The sequence below is a fragment of the Eublepharis macularius genome, chromosome 9 (genome assembly GCF_028583425.1).
Source record: "Eublepharis macularius isolate TG4126 chromosome 9, MPM_Emac_v1.0, whole genome shotgun sequence".
Classification (NCBI taxonomy): Eukaryota; Metazoa; Chordata; class Lepidosauria; order Squamata; family Eublepharidae; genus Eublepharis; species Eublepharis macularius.
The window spans coordinates 388,717-403,165 of record NC_072798.1 but is presented as its reverse complement, the minus strand read 5'-3'; the positions used below and the strand labels follow the sequence as shown (position 1 = coordinate 403,165).

Here is a 14,449-nt window from a genome sequence, read left to right as displayed (position 1 = left end):
CATGGACCAGGGTTTGCTTACATCCCCATTCAAGGGTGAATTTCCTGCTGTGCCCACTGAGTGCCCTTTTCTTCTTTTCTCCTCTGTACAAGGAAGAGTTTTGCGCATGGCTTGTCAAATCGTGGCCATGGCCCAAACTGGGATTCTACTCCTGCACCCCCCCAGCCTGCCTGATTACTAAAAGACTTGCTGAATTAGCATAGCCTGCATGTGGAGAAAAATGGGTGAAGTCACCCATCCTGGATTCCCTCTGTCCATCAAGGACTCTCTACAATAAGTACCAACACTGTGTTCAAGGATTGCTGCAGACTTGGGTTTCTTCTGGCTTAACACACGGCTGTCCTTTGTGTTTCTCCAGTATCTGAGTGGACAGCTGTGTTTGAACCTGTAAGTGTCAAGCCTCCAGGATCGTGCGTGGCCATGGATGTAGGATCCAGTGCGTGGGGTTCAGCAGCCCCCGATGTTAAGACTTCGGAGGAGAGGGGCTGGGCCACATTTGCGGACTTCCAACCATTCTGTTGGTAAGTGGGATAGGGGTGCAACCACCACTGTTGTCTCCTGAGGCATGGTGAGCAGAACGTGCCTGCGGAAGCAAGAATATGAGAATGTCTAGTCCAGCATTTTGTGTCTTGTCAGTGGCCAGACCACGTATCTGGTGAACACATAACTGAGGCATAATAACATAAGCCAGTTCTTTTTCTGAGCAATCCTTTCGTAATCAGAGCTATACAAGGATTCCATTTTTAGCTTTTGTAGCTAATAGTGCCATTACAGTATATCGGACTGTCCTGCTTATGTTACCTTGTATTGAATCACATCTGTTGTTCTGTTAGGTTGCTTGCTTAGCTTATAAAATGCTTTTTAGAAAATGCAAAGTCACAGTGTCCTGAGTGATTTGGTGTCATTCAGAACCTGGCGGCCTTGCTGTCTTCCCCGGCTCCAGAACATTGATTAACAGATGAAATAGTACTTGTCCCAGTATAGATCCTTCTGGGAACTGGCCTTTCATTGTCGGTTTTCCTGGGCAGTCCCACACGCGCAGGCCTGCTGATTCGGAGGTTACTTTAGCTGAAAATTCACTAGGGGTGCTCTTGCTCTCCATTGTGCGTGCATGGCTGTTTTCCCACCGAAATGGCCCCTAGGAGGGCAGAGCACCCTCGATACCCTCAGTCGCTCTTTTGCTGCCAGTTGAAGAGGTTCTTGCTGATACAACAGATGGATAAGTTGAATTTTTGCTTCTTATCTTAACGTTTCAGTACAATATGTCTGAGAAGTCTCTCTACAATCACTGTACGCACTGCAATGGAAAAATGGCCAGAAGAGATGGTCATTCCTTGTGCTTGATGTGCCTAGGGGAGACCCATAACACCCAATCCTGCAGACACTGCCTTAATTTCACCCCTAAGGCGAGGGCTGAGAAAGGTGGCCATTTGAAAGCCTCCCCCTGGAAGAGGGTGCTAGACGCAACCAAGACCCCAGCAGAGGCTAAGAAAACCGCCAAGTGTCACTCTCGGGGCTGGCCACAACAGGCAGGTGGCTCACTGGTACTGCAGATGGTCCCATGGTTAGTTGCCAGGAAGTCAGTAGTCAAGGAGCCGGCAAACGAGAGTCCAGAAGTCAGGCCAAGTGTCAGAGCCAAAACGTCAGTCAGAGAGGGGAGCAGGCAGAAGGGAAGTCAGAAGGCAGGCCGAGGTCAGAGTCCGATCAATAGAGAAGCAGAGCAGTGCACAAGGCAAGGGCAGGTCAGGAGCTTCCAGGCGCAGAGCTTTGGTCACAGGGAGTGGCGAGCTGAGTTGTTTCCACACTTGGCTTCTTCAGCTTCTCTCTCTTATACTGTCCTAATGAGAAGCAGGTGTTGTCTCTTTGTCTAATAACCCCAGCCAGTGCTGTGCCTGCAAACGACCACTTTTTCTCTTCTCCAACAGAGCTGTCTTTGCCTTATTTTTCCTCTTCTCAGCTGGCCCAAGGTGCCCAGGTTTCTCTTTTGCTCTGGGGGAGCCTTTGTCTCCAACAGCCTCTCCAGAGGTTTCTGGCTGCTCCTTTTCTCCAACAGCTTCTGCAGAGGATTCTGGCTGCTCCTGCTGAGTTTCCTTCAGAGCAGCCGCTGTCACGGCTGGCTCTGGCTCCAGAGTAGATCCTGCTGGCTCTTCCATGGCTGGCTCTGGCTCTAGAGTAGCCCCTGCTGGTTCTTCCTGCTCATCCTCTGAGGAGGACTCTGGGGCAAGAGGTAAGGTGGCCAGTCGAGGCTGAGGCTGACTCATGACACCAAGGCCGGTGGTTCTGAGGCCTCAGATCGGACAATGACTCCGGCACCAGCCCCATCGGGTTTCTCAGAGGCTGTGAGGCAGTTGGATCCGAACCGCTCAGGTTCAAAGACACCAAGACCTTGAGAGCCTTCGACTCTGGCTGTTAGCTTGGGTGCAATGGAACTGACTCGGGAACCAAACCTGGAACCGAGGTCACCAGTCAGATCGGATCTGGCGACCGAAACCCAACAAAGACAAAGGAGAAGAGGCTGAAAGAGGCTTGATCGGTTCCGAAGGAGGGCGAACCCCCTCAGAAGAAATCCAAGAAGTCAAGGTGCTCGCATGCCCAGGAGTCCTCATCATCAACTCCGAGGGAACAATAGATGGAGCATGAGGTACTTATAATTGACCCTTCGTGTACACCATCAGTTGGATCGAAGTCACACTCCACTTGATCCAAATCATGGTCGGACCACTCTTCACAAGGGGAAGGCGAACTTCCCCCCAGGAGACAGAGATCCCACCAGTCTCCGAGAGACAGCTACCACTCTAGGGAGAGGAGCTTCTGGTCTTGTGGAAGGCCTTTCGATTACCAAGTGGACACCAGGCACACTTTCCTGATAACATATTGCATAGAGAACCTTCACCAGAGCCAGTCAGTAGACTCCACTCCTTCTCTAGCTCTAGGATGGCAAACCAATTGCCAGAGCTGGAGACCTTTGAAGAGCCATTCCGGAGGAAATTGAACGCTATGGGCAGAAAAGTCTGTTCCTCAGCGGCCTTGAGCTTTAAGGTGACCAAATATATGGCCATGATGAGAGCCGCATGCCAAATCTTCCTATGGAGTAAGGCTGCAGCGTTCCATGCGAAATTGCCAGACAAAGAGAAATCCTTCGCAAAAGTCATCCAGGAGGAGGCAACAAAGCTGGCACAAGACCAGATTAATGCAAGCGGGAATGCACTAGACACAGCAGTGAGGACAATGGCCTCAGCAGTGGTATTGAGGTGGCATGCCTGGCTGAGAGTGACCACTTCCTGTCAAAATCAGGAATGAAGTGGAGGACTTACCCTTTGAGGGCAAGACCTTGTTTTCTGAGAAAACAGACGAATATTTAACTCAGAAGCGAAAGGACTGCCTAACGGCTAAATCTTGTGGAGTAATCCCTTATGCCCAACAGGAGCAAGGGAGGGGACAATTCAGGCAGCACCAGTATACAAGTAGGGCATACCAGTACCAACCGTATCAAGGATACACGTATTCTAATCAAAGGCTCTATCCAGCATCGCAGAACACCTTCCAGAGAAGGAAGCAGAGCCACAGGCAAAGGCAGGGGCTGCAGTTGCAACCCAAGGAGCATAACAATGGCCAGAAACAGTTCTGACTAATAATAACAACAACAACAACATTCAATTTATATACCGCTCTTCAGGACTACAATGCCCACTCAGAGCGGTTTACAAAGTATGTCATTATTATCCCCACAACATACACCCTGTGAGGTGGGTGGGCCTGAAAGAGTTCCAGAGAACTGTGACTAGCCCAAGGTCACCCAGCTGGCTTCAAGCGGAGGAGTGGGGAATCAAACCCGGCTCTCCAGATTAAGAGTCCTGCACTCTTAACCACTACACCAAACTGGCTGTCCTAGATCAAACTAGATCAAGGGCCAGAGCCAGTGTTTGGAAATAGATTAAATAGTTGTTATTATGTTTGGTGTGTTATTACTTCTGATGTGTGGGTTCTAAAAATTGTTGATCAAGGTTATAAAGCTGAGTTTGAAAGTTTCCCTCGTCTGGGTCTTCCTAGTTTTTCAGATGCACACACATGCCCTGAACTTGGGATGGAATTTGAGGCCCTGCTCAATAAGGAGGTGGTACGTTGAGTTGGGGAGAGTGAATCTCAGGAGGGTTTCTACTCCAGATTCTTTATGGTTGATAAAAAAGATGGAGGAAAAAGACCAATATTGGATCTGAGGGAACTTAAGTTTATTTTTGTTCGTAGGTTTTATATGACTACGCTGCACCTAGTCATGGTACTACTCACGCCAGGGTGTTGGTTCACTGTTCTTGATCTCAAGGATGCGTACTTCCACATCTCCATCTGTGAGACACACAGAAAGTATTTCAGGTTCACGTACGATAAAAAATATATCAGTACCAAGTAAACATGGGCACGAATCGAAATACAAATCAAATTTCGTGACAAATCGGGCCGATTCGTGTTTCACGAAACATGTTTCGTGTGGCCACGGTTTTCATGAAATTCATGACTTTTGGGGCCGATTCGTTCGATTCGTGAATGATTCTTGATGCCAGACAGGCTGGTTCCAATCCATTGATTCCCTAGGCAACATAGGCCCGGAATGTCTGCAGACCTTTTGTTGCCATTGGAAACTCCAATCTTAGCCCACATAATCTTGATAGGCAGCTCTCCCTGCCAACTGGAGAGCCTCCATTCTGCTCTATACAGCAAGGAGCAGGAGGGGTTAATCCCCCAGGCAACTGAGGAGATGGGCCTTCTGCAGCCATGGGAACACCAATCTCATCCCTCCAAACCCTGTTAGGCAGGTCTGTCTGCCAACCAGAGACCTCCTGTTCTGCTCAATATGAGCATTTCTTATATAAGGCACAGCTGTCTGGCACGTGCTTTTCAGTTCCAGGAGACAGGGAAAGGGAGGACCTGTTGCTGGGATTTGGAGTGAGAGGGTGAAATTGGGAGCTTTTGGCTGGATTTGCTGTTGCTTTTAAAGACTGAAAAGCCTCTTTCTTATTTTCAGCTCTTGGCCTTGTTGGGAAGGTTGAATGAGGGTGCCTTCTTTCCTTCACCCCACCCAACCCCGGTCTCAGGGCATTGCCTGGCTCTAGGGCCTAGCTTGACTGAGGCCTACTTTTTTCCCTTTAATTTTCTTTGCTTATATCCTTATTTAGAGCATTTGTTCTTGCTGGCTTGTTGGGTGAGGGTGGATGGAGGAGAGCCTGCTGAAGTCTCCCTGTGAGTTTGGCATCTCTGGATATGAGAGGGGCCATTGAAGTGCCCTGAGTTCTGACGAATCATGAAACTTAATGAATCATTTCGTGAAACAGGACAATTTCGTGAAAGTTCATGATTAATGGAATGCGACGAAACACAAAACGGTCGTTTCATTTTTTTCCCCATTTCGTGCCCATCTCTAGTACCATGTCTTACCCTTTGGGTTTTCTACAGCCACTCGTGTATTCACTAAATGCATGGCAGTGGTCATAGCTCATTTACGATCGATGGGATGTTGTATGTATCCATATTTGGATGGCTGTTTAATTGTGGGTCAGTCTGAACAAGATGTCCAGGGGCAAGTTTCTTTGACACTCCAACTTTGTTTGAGTTTTGGGTTGTTCCTAAATCAAAAGAAGTCTAAATCGACACCTTCTAAGGAGGTCCAATTCATTAGGGTAGTATTTAGACCTGAATAAGGTCTTTCTTCCACCCGACAGGGTTCAAAAGATCAAAGGGATGGTCAGAATGTTCCAGAGATGCAACAACAACAACAACAACATTCGATTTATATACCGCCCTTCAGGACAACTTAATGGCCACTCATAGTAGTTTACAAAGTATGCTCTCATTATCCCCACAACAAAACACCCTGAGAGGTAGGTGGGCCTGAAAGAGCTCCAGAGAGCCATGACTAGCCCAAGGTCACCCAGCTGGCTTCGAATGGAGGAGTGAGGAATCAAACCCAGCTCTCCAGATTAGACTCCCGCACTCTTAACCACTACACCAAACTGGCTTGCAGATTTCAATCCGCAAAGAAGATACAAACATTGATAGAGTTCATGGCTTCCACCACAGCTGTGGTACCATTAGCTAGGATGAAAATGAGACGCTTACAGTTATGGTTTATTTCAGTTTTCCACAGTGACAGGGACTCACAGGAAAGTTTATATCAACAAACAGGGAGACACAATGTTGAGGAAGCCTCTGCTTGGAGGCTATAAATATTTGGACTTAATATTGATGGACTTGAATGCAAGGGACAGAAGGAGAAAAGAAGAAAAAAGAAAGGAAATAACCAAAAAAATTAAAGCCAAAGAGATACAACTTAAGAAAAGACCAGGGAAGAAACGTATATATCAGGATATAAAAATATTGCAGGAGCAATTGACGGCAATGAATAACAAAGAGTTGGAGTGGGACTTGAAAAAAATGAATCAAAAAACATTTGAAGGTGCAAATAAACCTGGCAAATATCTAGCTTGGCAATTAAAAAAGAAAAAAGAGAAGAAAACCATAATTAAAATACGAGAGGAAGACAGAACATTATTGGACCAACCAGCTATTAGTAGAGCTTTCTATAAATTTTATGCAAAACTGTACCAAAAAAAAGAAGTGAATAGAGATTCAATAGCGGAGTATTTGGAAAGAATGAAACTTTCAACAATGTCAGAGGAATGGAAAGAAAAATTAAATAGGGAAGTGACAGAGGAAGAAATAAAAGAGGCCATCCAATCCACGAAATTAGGGAAAGCACCGGGACCGGATGGACTGACGGCAAAGTTCTACAAAATGATGGCTAGCGAATTGGCACCTTTTTTGAGAGAGGTAATGAGTGAAGTTATGCAAGGCCATAAGATTCCCGACTCATGGAATGAAGCTAACATATCACTGATTCCGAAAGGTGGACAGGATTTGACCAATGTTAAAAATTATCGGCCAATTTCGTTGCTGAACAATGACTATAAAATATTTGCAAAAGTTTTGGCGGAAAGGATAAAGGGATGGCTGTTGGAATTTATTGCAGAAGAGCAGGCTGGATTTTTACCTAATAGACAAATTAAAGACAATTTAAGGACAGTAATAAACGCTATTGAATACTATGATAAGCACTGTGATAGGGAGGTTGGTTTCTTTTTCGTGGACGCAGAAAAAGCATTTGACAATCTGAACTGGGACTTTATGTTTGCCACTATGGAAAAGCTGCAAATGGGAGCAAAGTGCATACAAGCAGTTAAAGAAATTTATAGAGACCAAAGTGCAGCGATTGTAGTGAACGACGACTTAACTAAAAAGTTGAAAATAAGTAAAGGTACAAGACAGGGCTGCCCTCTGTCTCCGTTGTTGTTCATTTTGATTTTGGAAATACTGATGATTCAAATACGTGAGGATGATACAATTCGAGGCATAAAAATAAAGGAATTTTCCTACAAGGTCAGAGCATTTGCGGATGATATAATGTTAATAGTAGACGATCCAATTGAGAATATGCCTAAAATAATGGACAAAATAAAAGAGTTCGGAGATTTGGCTGGATTTTATGTGAATAAAAGTCGAAGATACTATGTAAAAATATGACCAAGCAGAAGCAGCAAGAACTAATGGAGATAACGGATTGTGAGGTAACCAAAAAAGTAAAATATCTTGGTATTGAACTGACTGCGAAAAACATAGATCTATTTAAAAATAACTATGAGAAATTGTGGATACAAATAGAGAGAGACTTGATAAAATGGAACAAATTGAATTTATCATGGTTGGGAAGAATAGCAGCAGTAAAGATGAATGTTTTACCACGTGTGATGTTCTTGTTGCAAACAATCCCAATTATCCGAGACTCTAAACAATTTGACAAATGGCAAAGGAAAATTTCAGACTTTGTGTAGGCAGGCAAAAAACCACGTGTGAAAATGAAAGTATTACAGGATGCGAAGGAAAGAGGTGGTTTGCAACTGCCCAATATAAGACTATACTATGAAGCAATTTGTCTGGCATGGTTAAAAGATTGGATAACATTAAAAAACCGTAAATTGCTGGCTTTGGAGGGACACAAAAAGTTGTTTGGATGGCATGCCTATCTGTGGTATCATAAAGTTAAAGCAGACTCTATGTTTTTGCACCACTATATTCGAAGAAGCCTCTTCACAATCTGGCAGAAGTATAAGGTTTATTTGGAAGATGGAATTCCTTCATGGGTGGTTCCTTACGAAGTAATAGATCCGAGAACTGTCGACAATGAACAGCAACGTTTGACATACAAGGAGATAACACAAATACAATATTCAACAATAAGAATAAAGACAGAAGAAGAGCTGTCTCCTTGTTATGGATGGTTTCAATATAGACAGATCAGAGATCTTTTCAATTTGGACTGTTTAAAAGGAGGAATAGGAATGGAAAACTCAGAATTAGAAGAAGTGATATTACAAGAAGGCAAAAAAGAAATTTCAAAGATTTATAAAGTACTTGTAAAATGGCATACGGAGGATGAAATAGTAAAAGTCTAGATGGTGAAGTGGGCAGTAAATTTCAATAAAGAAATAACAATGGAGGCGTGGAAGCACCTGTGGAAAAATACATTGAAGATTTCAACCTGTACGAACATCGAAGAGAATGTATACAAAATGATCTATAGACGGTATCTAACACCAAAGAAGATTGCACTAGGAAACAATAACATGTCAGACAAATGTTGGAAATGTAAAAAGCATGAAGGGTCACTATATCATATGTTGTGGACTTGTGAGGTAGCTAAGCAATACTGGGGAGATATAATTGAAGCAATTAATGAGATTTTACAAATCCAAATAAATAAGAACCCAGAATTGTTGCTACTGAACTTGGGAATGGAAGGTGTTCCAGTGCAGTACAGAACATTGTTATTTTATATGACCACAGCGGCAAGACTTTTGTATGCGCAGAAATGGAAAATACAAGAAATACCAACTATAGAAGATTGGATTTATAAATCGCTGTACATGGCGGAGATGGACAAAATGACAAGAAAACTTAAAGATCTTGATCCAGGACAATTTATTGCTGATTGGGGGAAATTGAAACAATATTTAGGAAAAAAATGGGATGTGAAAGGAGAACTGTGGCAGTTTGAGAACTATTAAAATGTGATGTTGTAAACAGAAGAGATAAGCAACTTTACCACTAAGGGGGAATTTAATTATTACAATCTAAGCTAGTATTATGTTTAAGTAAATCTTATTTAGAATATAGAGTTTAATCAAGGAAGAGTAAAACGGACACATTGGTGGATTAGTGATTTTAATATAGTATATATATAAAACAATTTGAATATGCTTAGAGTAAGAAATATTATGATATATGTGTTATAGAAGAATATAAGTGAAGTCAAGTTAAGTAATAAGGGTTAAGGGTTGGAAAGCTGTTGGAAGCCGATAAGGAAGGGGGAGGAAAGGGTGGGGGTTAGAGTAAATTAGATATGATGGGAATGTATGTATTAAATATGAAATATAAACTCACCAATAATTTTTTAAAAAATATATATATATATTTGGACTTGGGCTATCAGTCATTCCTCCTGGCTGCAAGCAGTCTATATTCTTGGGGTGGACAATGTGATCACAGGCTGTCTCAGCAGAGTAGGAAGAGACGCACATGAATGTGCAATAAAGGACACTTACTTGGACACTATTTTCCAAAGTTAGGGTTTGCCCGACATGGATTTATTCGCTTCAGAAGGGAACCGAAAAACAAAATTGTATTGCTCAAGGGGAGGTCACGGGCTGGGGTCTCTGGGAGACGCCTTCCGGATACAGTGGTCCAAAAAGTTCTACTACGCTTTCCCACCTATACCCTTACTGACCAGGGTGGTCTGCAAGATGCAAGCAGACAGGACACGAGCAATAGTCATTGCCCCTTTCTGGCCAAGGCAACTGTGGTTCCAGTTGCTGATGAAATTGAAGAGTCAATTTCGTCACCTGCGAATCCAGACCTCCTGTCACAGAACGGAATTTCATCACTTTCCTGCGAATCCAGACCTCCTGTCGTGGAACGGAATCCTTCACCATGAGATCCAGAGACTCAAATTGACGGCCTGGCTGATAACATAGGCGGGTCGCTTTCTGATCCAGTGACGCGCGTCATTCTTAATGCCAGGCGATTGTCGACCAGACAATCGTATAGTCTGAAATGGGAGTGGTTCAGAGTCTGGGTGGAACGGAAGGAATTAGACCCGGTTAGGCCCTTTAACTACAATTTTAGAATTTTTGTTGGAACTAAAACACACAGGGTTATCCAACTCCTCTGTTAAAGTTTACTTGGCAGCAATTTCTTCTTTCCATGCGCCAGTAGATAATGAGACTGTTTTCTTCCACCGTACTTCTAACTTGTTTTTGAAGGGTCTGAACAATTTATTTCCCCCTGCTAAGAAGATAGTGCCCCAGTGGTTACTTCAGTTAGTTCTAACAAAATTATTGAATAAGTCTTTTGATTCCTTAGCAACATGTCACTTGAGATGGTTGTCCATGAAGGTAGCCTTCTTGGTGGCAGTCACTTCGTCAAGGAGAGTGAGTGAGTTAGCTGCACTGAGCGCAAACCCACCCTTTGTAAAGGTACACCCTGATAAGGTGGTACTGAGGAGGAAATTGGAGTTTCTGCCTAAGATTGTATCAAAATTCCATGTGCCACAGGAAATAGTCCTGCCTGTTTTTTTCAGGGAACAATCCAATGAGGCAGAAAGAGCCCTCCACACTTAGAAGGGCGATCCTTTTTTACCTTGACCGTATGAGGTCATTTAAGCCTGATTCATAACTCTTTGTCTGTTTTGCTGGTCCTAACAAGGGGAAGAAAGCCAGTGCTCGAACTATCGTACAGGCACTTAGACTGTGTTATAGGAACGCTAACTTACTGTGTACCCTGGCGGTGCATGCTCACTCCACCAGGTCACAGGCGTCATCAGCAGTGTTGTTGAGAGAAATGCTGATGCCAGACATCTGCAGGGCAGTGACCTGGTCTTCAACCAACACCTTTGTGAAGCACCACGCCCTGGATATCCTAGGCAGGAGAGAGGCAGTGGTGGGGACAGCAGTAATACAGTCAATTTTTTTGTGACAATTTCTACCACCCAGGTAAATAGCTTGTTAATCTCCCATGTGGGACTGCACAGAAAGACCAACAATGAAAAACAGTTTTGCACTTACCTGTAACTGTTGTTCATCGAGGTCTTCCGTGCAGGCACACATACCCGCCTTCCCTGCTGAGCCTTCCAATTGGGGGTGGTATGGTGGCGAAACAGGAACCGAGGGTATCCGGGCACTCTGCCCTTCTAGGGGCTGTTTCGGTGGGAAAACGGCCACACATGCGCAATGGAGAGTGAGAGCGCCTGCTAGTGGATTTTCAGCTAAAGTAACCTCCGAATTGGCAGGCCTGAATTTGCACAGTCCTATGTGTGCCTGCATGGAAGACCTCAATGAACAACAGTTACAGGTAAGTGCAACACTGTTTTTCTGTTTCGTTGGTGTCAAAGCTACAGGGCACCACCACCTCAACCCAGCTGAGAGGAAGAGCCGCACAGCGCCCTATAGACTTATTTCACACAGATTACAAAACTGGCAATGAGAGAAAGTCTCAAAATTGCCTTAGTAGACTGCCACCAGTCCCTTTGTCTATCCCAAGGCACCAGAGTAAAGGGACAAAGCTCCAAGCCTATTAGGGAACTAAACCAAACAGAAGTGTACCTTGCAAGGGTGGCTTGCAAGTAGAGTTCACAAAATATATTGTTATGGTAGGTGGTTCATGAGCTTCAAAAAGTGAGTTCAACAGAGTGATCTGTAGCTTTGAAGCTTCAAAGTCAATAAACCCACACAGAACTAAAATACAATTATTTATTTTAAGGTGCAAGGTTATCTAAAAACACAAGACACAATGTGAGGATAAAACAACAAATCCTAAAGCATGTAAGCACTTGCTAATACACACCACAGGATTCCAAAAGGAGGCAAAACAAAATGTGGTCAGAGGTGCAGGAATCAGAGCCTCTGATCAGAAGTCAGATCAGTTAGGCATCTCAGCAAAGTGAACAGATGGGTACCTCAGCATCCCTCTCGGAGTTCTCGAGCCAGGAGCGAAGCAGTGGACAAGTTGCAGTCAATGAAACCCACCCAGAGCTTCAGGTCTCCATGTTGAGTAGCTACTTTTGTGTCATTTGGAAACCAGAGTGACCCAGGCCTGTTAGCCAGGCAGGTGTCCAAGTGCTGATGTCACCTAAAAGAAGGTGCGTACGTGAGGGAGGGGGAGTGAGACCGAGCCTGCAGTTCTTGGCACACTCACTCAATTCTGCAGGTGCAAATTGTTTCGTAATTCCTTCAAGGAGAGCTCTGCCGTGGAGGCTCGATTGGTAACGAGCTGGAAGTGTTATCTCAAGGCTGCTGAATGCTGAGGCTGTAAGACAGCTGGTTTCTCAGTGAGGCCTCTGGCAGGAAAAGGGGGGAGTGTGGAGGAAAGGAATTTTCCGAGCAAAAGATCTCTTGACCAAAGTTTTAGAAAAGATGGCTTCTGTATAAAACAGTACACGGCATTTTCTTCACAATTGGTCACTTGCTTCCCCCAAAGCACAGTGCATCATAAATAGGTCACGGCTTGCGAAGGATAGTGCAGGTTGCAGTCCTTACCTGGATCTTGGTCTTGAAAAATCTCATCTGTATAAACGTGTTGCAATGGCTTGTTCCACGAGATTCGTTATAAAAGAAACTCAGGTTTACTGTGCCTCCAGGGCCAGTCCGCTTAAAGAGAACCCAAAGATGAACTTGCTGTCAGGAAAAGGAAATGTTTAGAAAAACAGGCCCAAGCTAGGAAGTCTCCATTTTGATCATCCTGTCACATGTCTCTGCCGCAGCCTCTTTAATGGTTGACTTGCTTTGCTGTTCCTGAATTATGCGCCAACAGTGGTCCACCAGCAATTTCGGGGAGTGTCCCTGCAACTCTTCCAGCTGCTGCTGCTCTCATAAAAGGTCTCGCTAAGGAGGCCTGTGTCTTGCCAGTCCACACGCTGCGTTTTCTTCACACAAATACTTTGTGGGGATAGGTTGGAACAACTTGCATGGAGAGGAAAACCTGGCAGCGTGTGGAGCCTGGTCACGGCATCAGCCTTGGAACGAACGGCTTCCTTAGGTCTTTTCTCCTGAACTGCCCGTTCCTAAAATCTTTGCTATGCTTTTTCCCCGCACTCATCCCATCTTCTGTGGCTTATATCTGAAAGTTTCTTGACTGAATTTTCTTGTGTTGTTCCGAGTAGGCGAGACGAGTTCATCATGAACATGTTCTAAAGTCCATCACTGATAGTTTGTATATTAATTAATATTCCTTTCCTACCACAGACATCCGTTGGTGATTCTGACGGTTGGAGAAAGCACACTTCTGTGTCCCTGTGTGCCCCCAAATAAATTATTAGTGTACAATAAATGCCTAGAGGTCAGTTATATATACTGATGGTTATATACTGTTCTGAGGTCAATTGTAGATCAGGGCAGAGCAAGTTCTGGTTTCTGAGGTAAATTTTTCTTCCTTCCTTCCCCAGGTGGCTCTTGCAGTCACCTTTAATTTGACAAAGCAATTGCAAGTGTATTGTCGCTTCCGAAGAAGAGTAAAAGCTTATTTTGGTTGTCGGACATTATAACTTAAGTGTGTCCCCAATATTGTCAGCTAAGTAGAATGGCAGGGTTTTTTGCAGTGTTCAGTCTTGCACTGCGCCCTCCCGGATGAGGACCCTCAGGAGAGAGGGGCTTGCTTTCAGGCCTCCTTAAGACCTGCTCCTGTGGTGCCTGCCTCTGACCCAGTGTTTCCCAGCCAGGGTTTTGCAGGACATCATTGGAGTTCTACGCGAAATTGTGAAATAAATAAGCAAAAACTTTGAAATATGTTGAAAAACCCCAGTACCATGAAAAAGCCCAAATATCACATTGAAATCAAACCTGATATTGACTTTGGATGTGAACTTTATTTTGATGTTTCAGTAAACTTTATTTTGATTTAGTATCTTCATATTTGAAAATAAATAAATTTTCTTGACAATAATTTATCCATAATTGAATTGTGCTCCCTGCCATTAACTTTTTCTGGCCTGCAAATGTTTTCATAGGTGGGAATTCCTTAGGATTTGAAAAATTGAGTTAGGGGTTCCTTCATGGGAAAAAAGGTTGGGAAATAATGCTCTAGAATCGCAGGGCTGGAAGGGGACCTCTGGGGTCATCTGGTCCACCCCCCTGCACAATGCTGGGCGTGGAGGCCAGAAGGGCGGGCGTTACCCCTGTCCTGTCCCTGCAGTTCCCTGGTCCACTTGCCTGTAGGACCCGGTTTGCTGACTCCTGGGCCTTACCCTGGTTCCATGCCTTCCGCCTGACACCTCGCTCCCTGAGAGAGTCTGCCTCGCTTAGCACAAAGTGCCTCACACCCTGGTCCTTCCCAGCGGAGACGCCTTTCTGTC

General features: G+C 44.5%; 1 protein-coding gene across 12 annotated transcripts in view; it reads left to right on the top strand.

The window, feature by feature from the left end:
- Nucleotides 1–14,449, top strand: part of PPP6R2 (protein phosphatase 6 regulatory subunit 2) — a 123,596-nt gene that overhangs the window by 93,838 nt on the left and 15,309 nt on the right. For all 12 annotated transcript variants that reach the window (XM_054987930.1, XM_054987936.1, XM_054987939.1 and 9 more), the window contains one exon: nucleotides 359–521. In XM_054987930.1, the coding sequence (XP_054843905.1) occupies nucleotides 359–521 (163 nt within the window). The remainder of the gene's footprint in view (nucleotides 1–358; nucleotides 522–14,449) is intronic.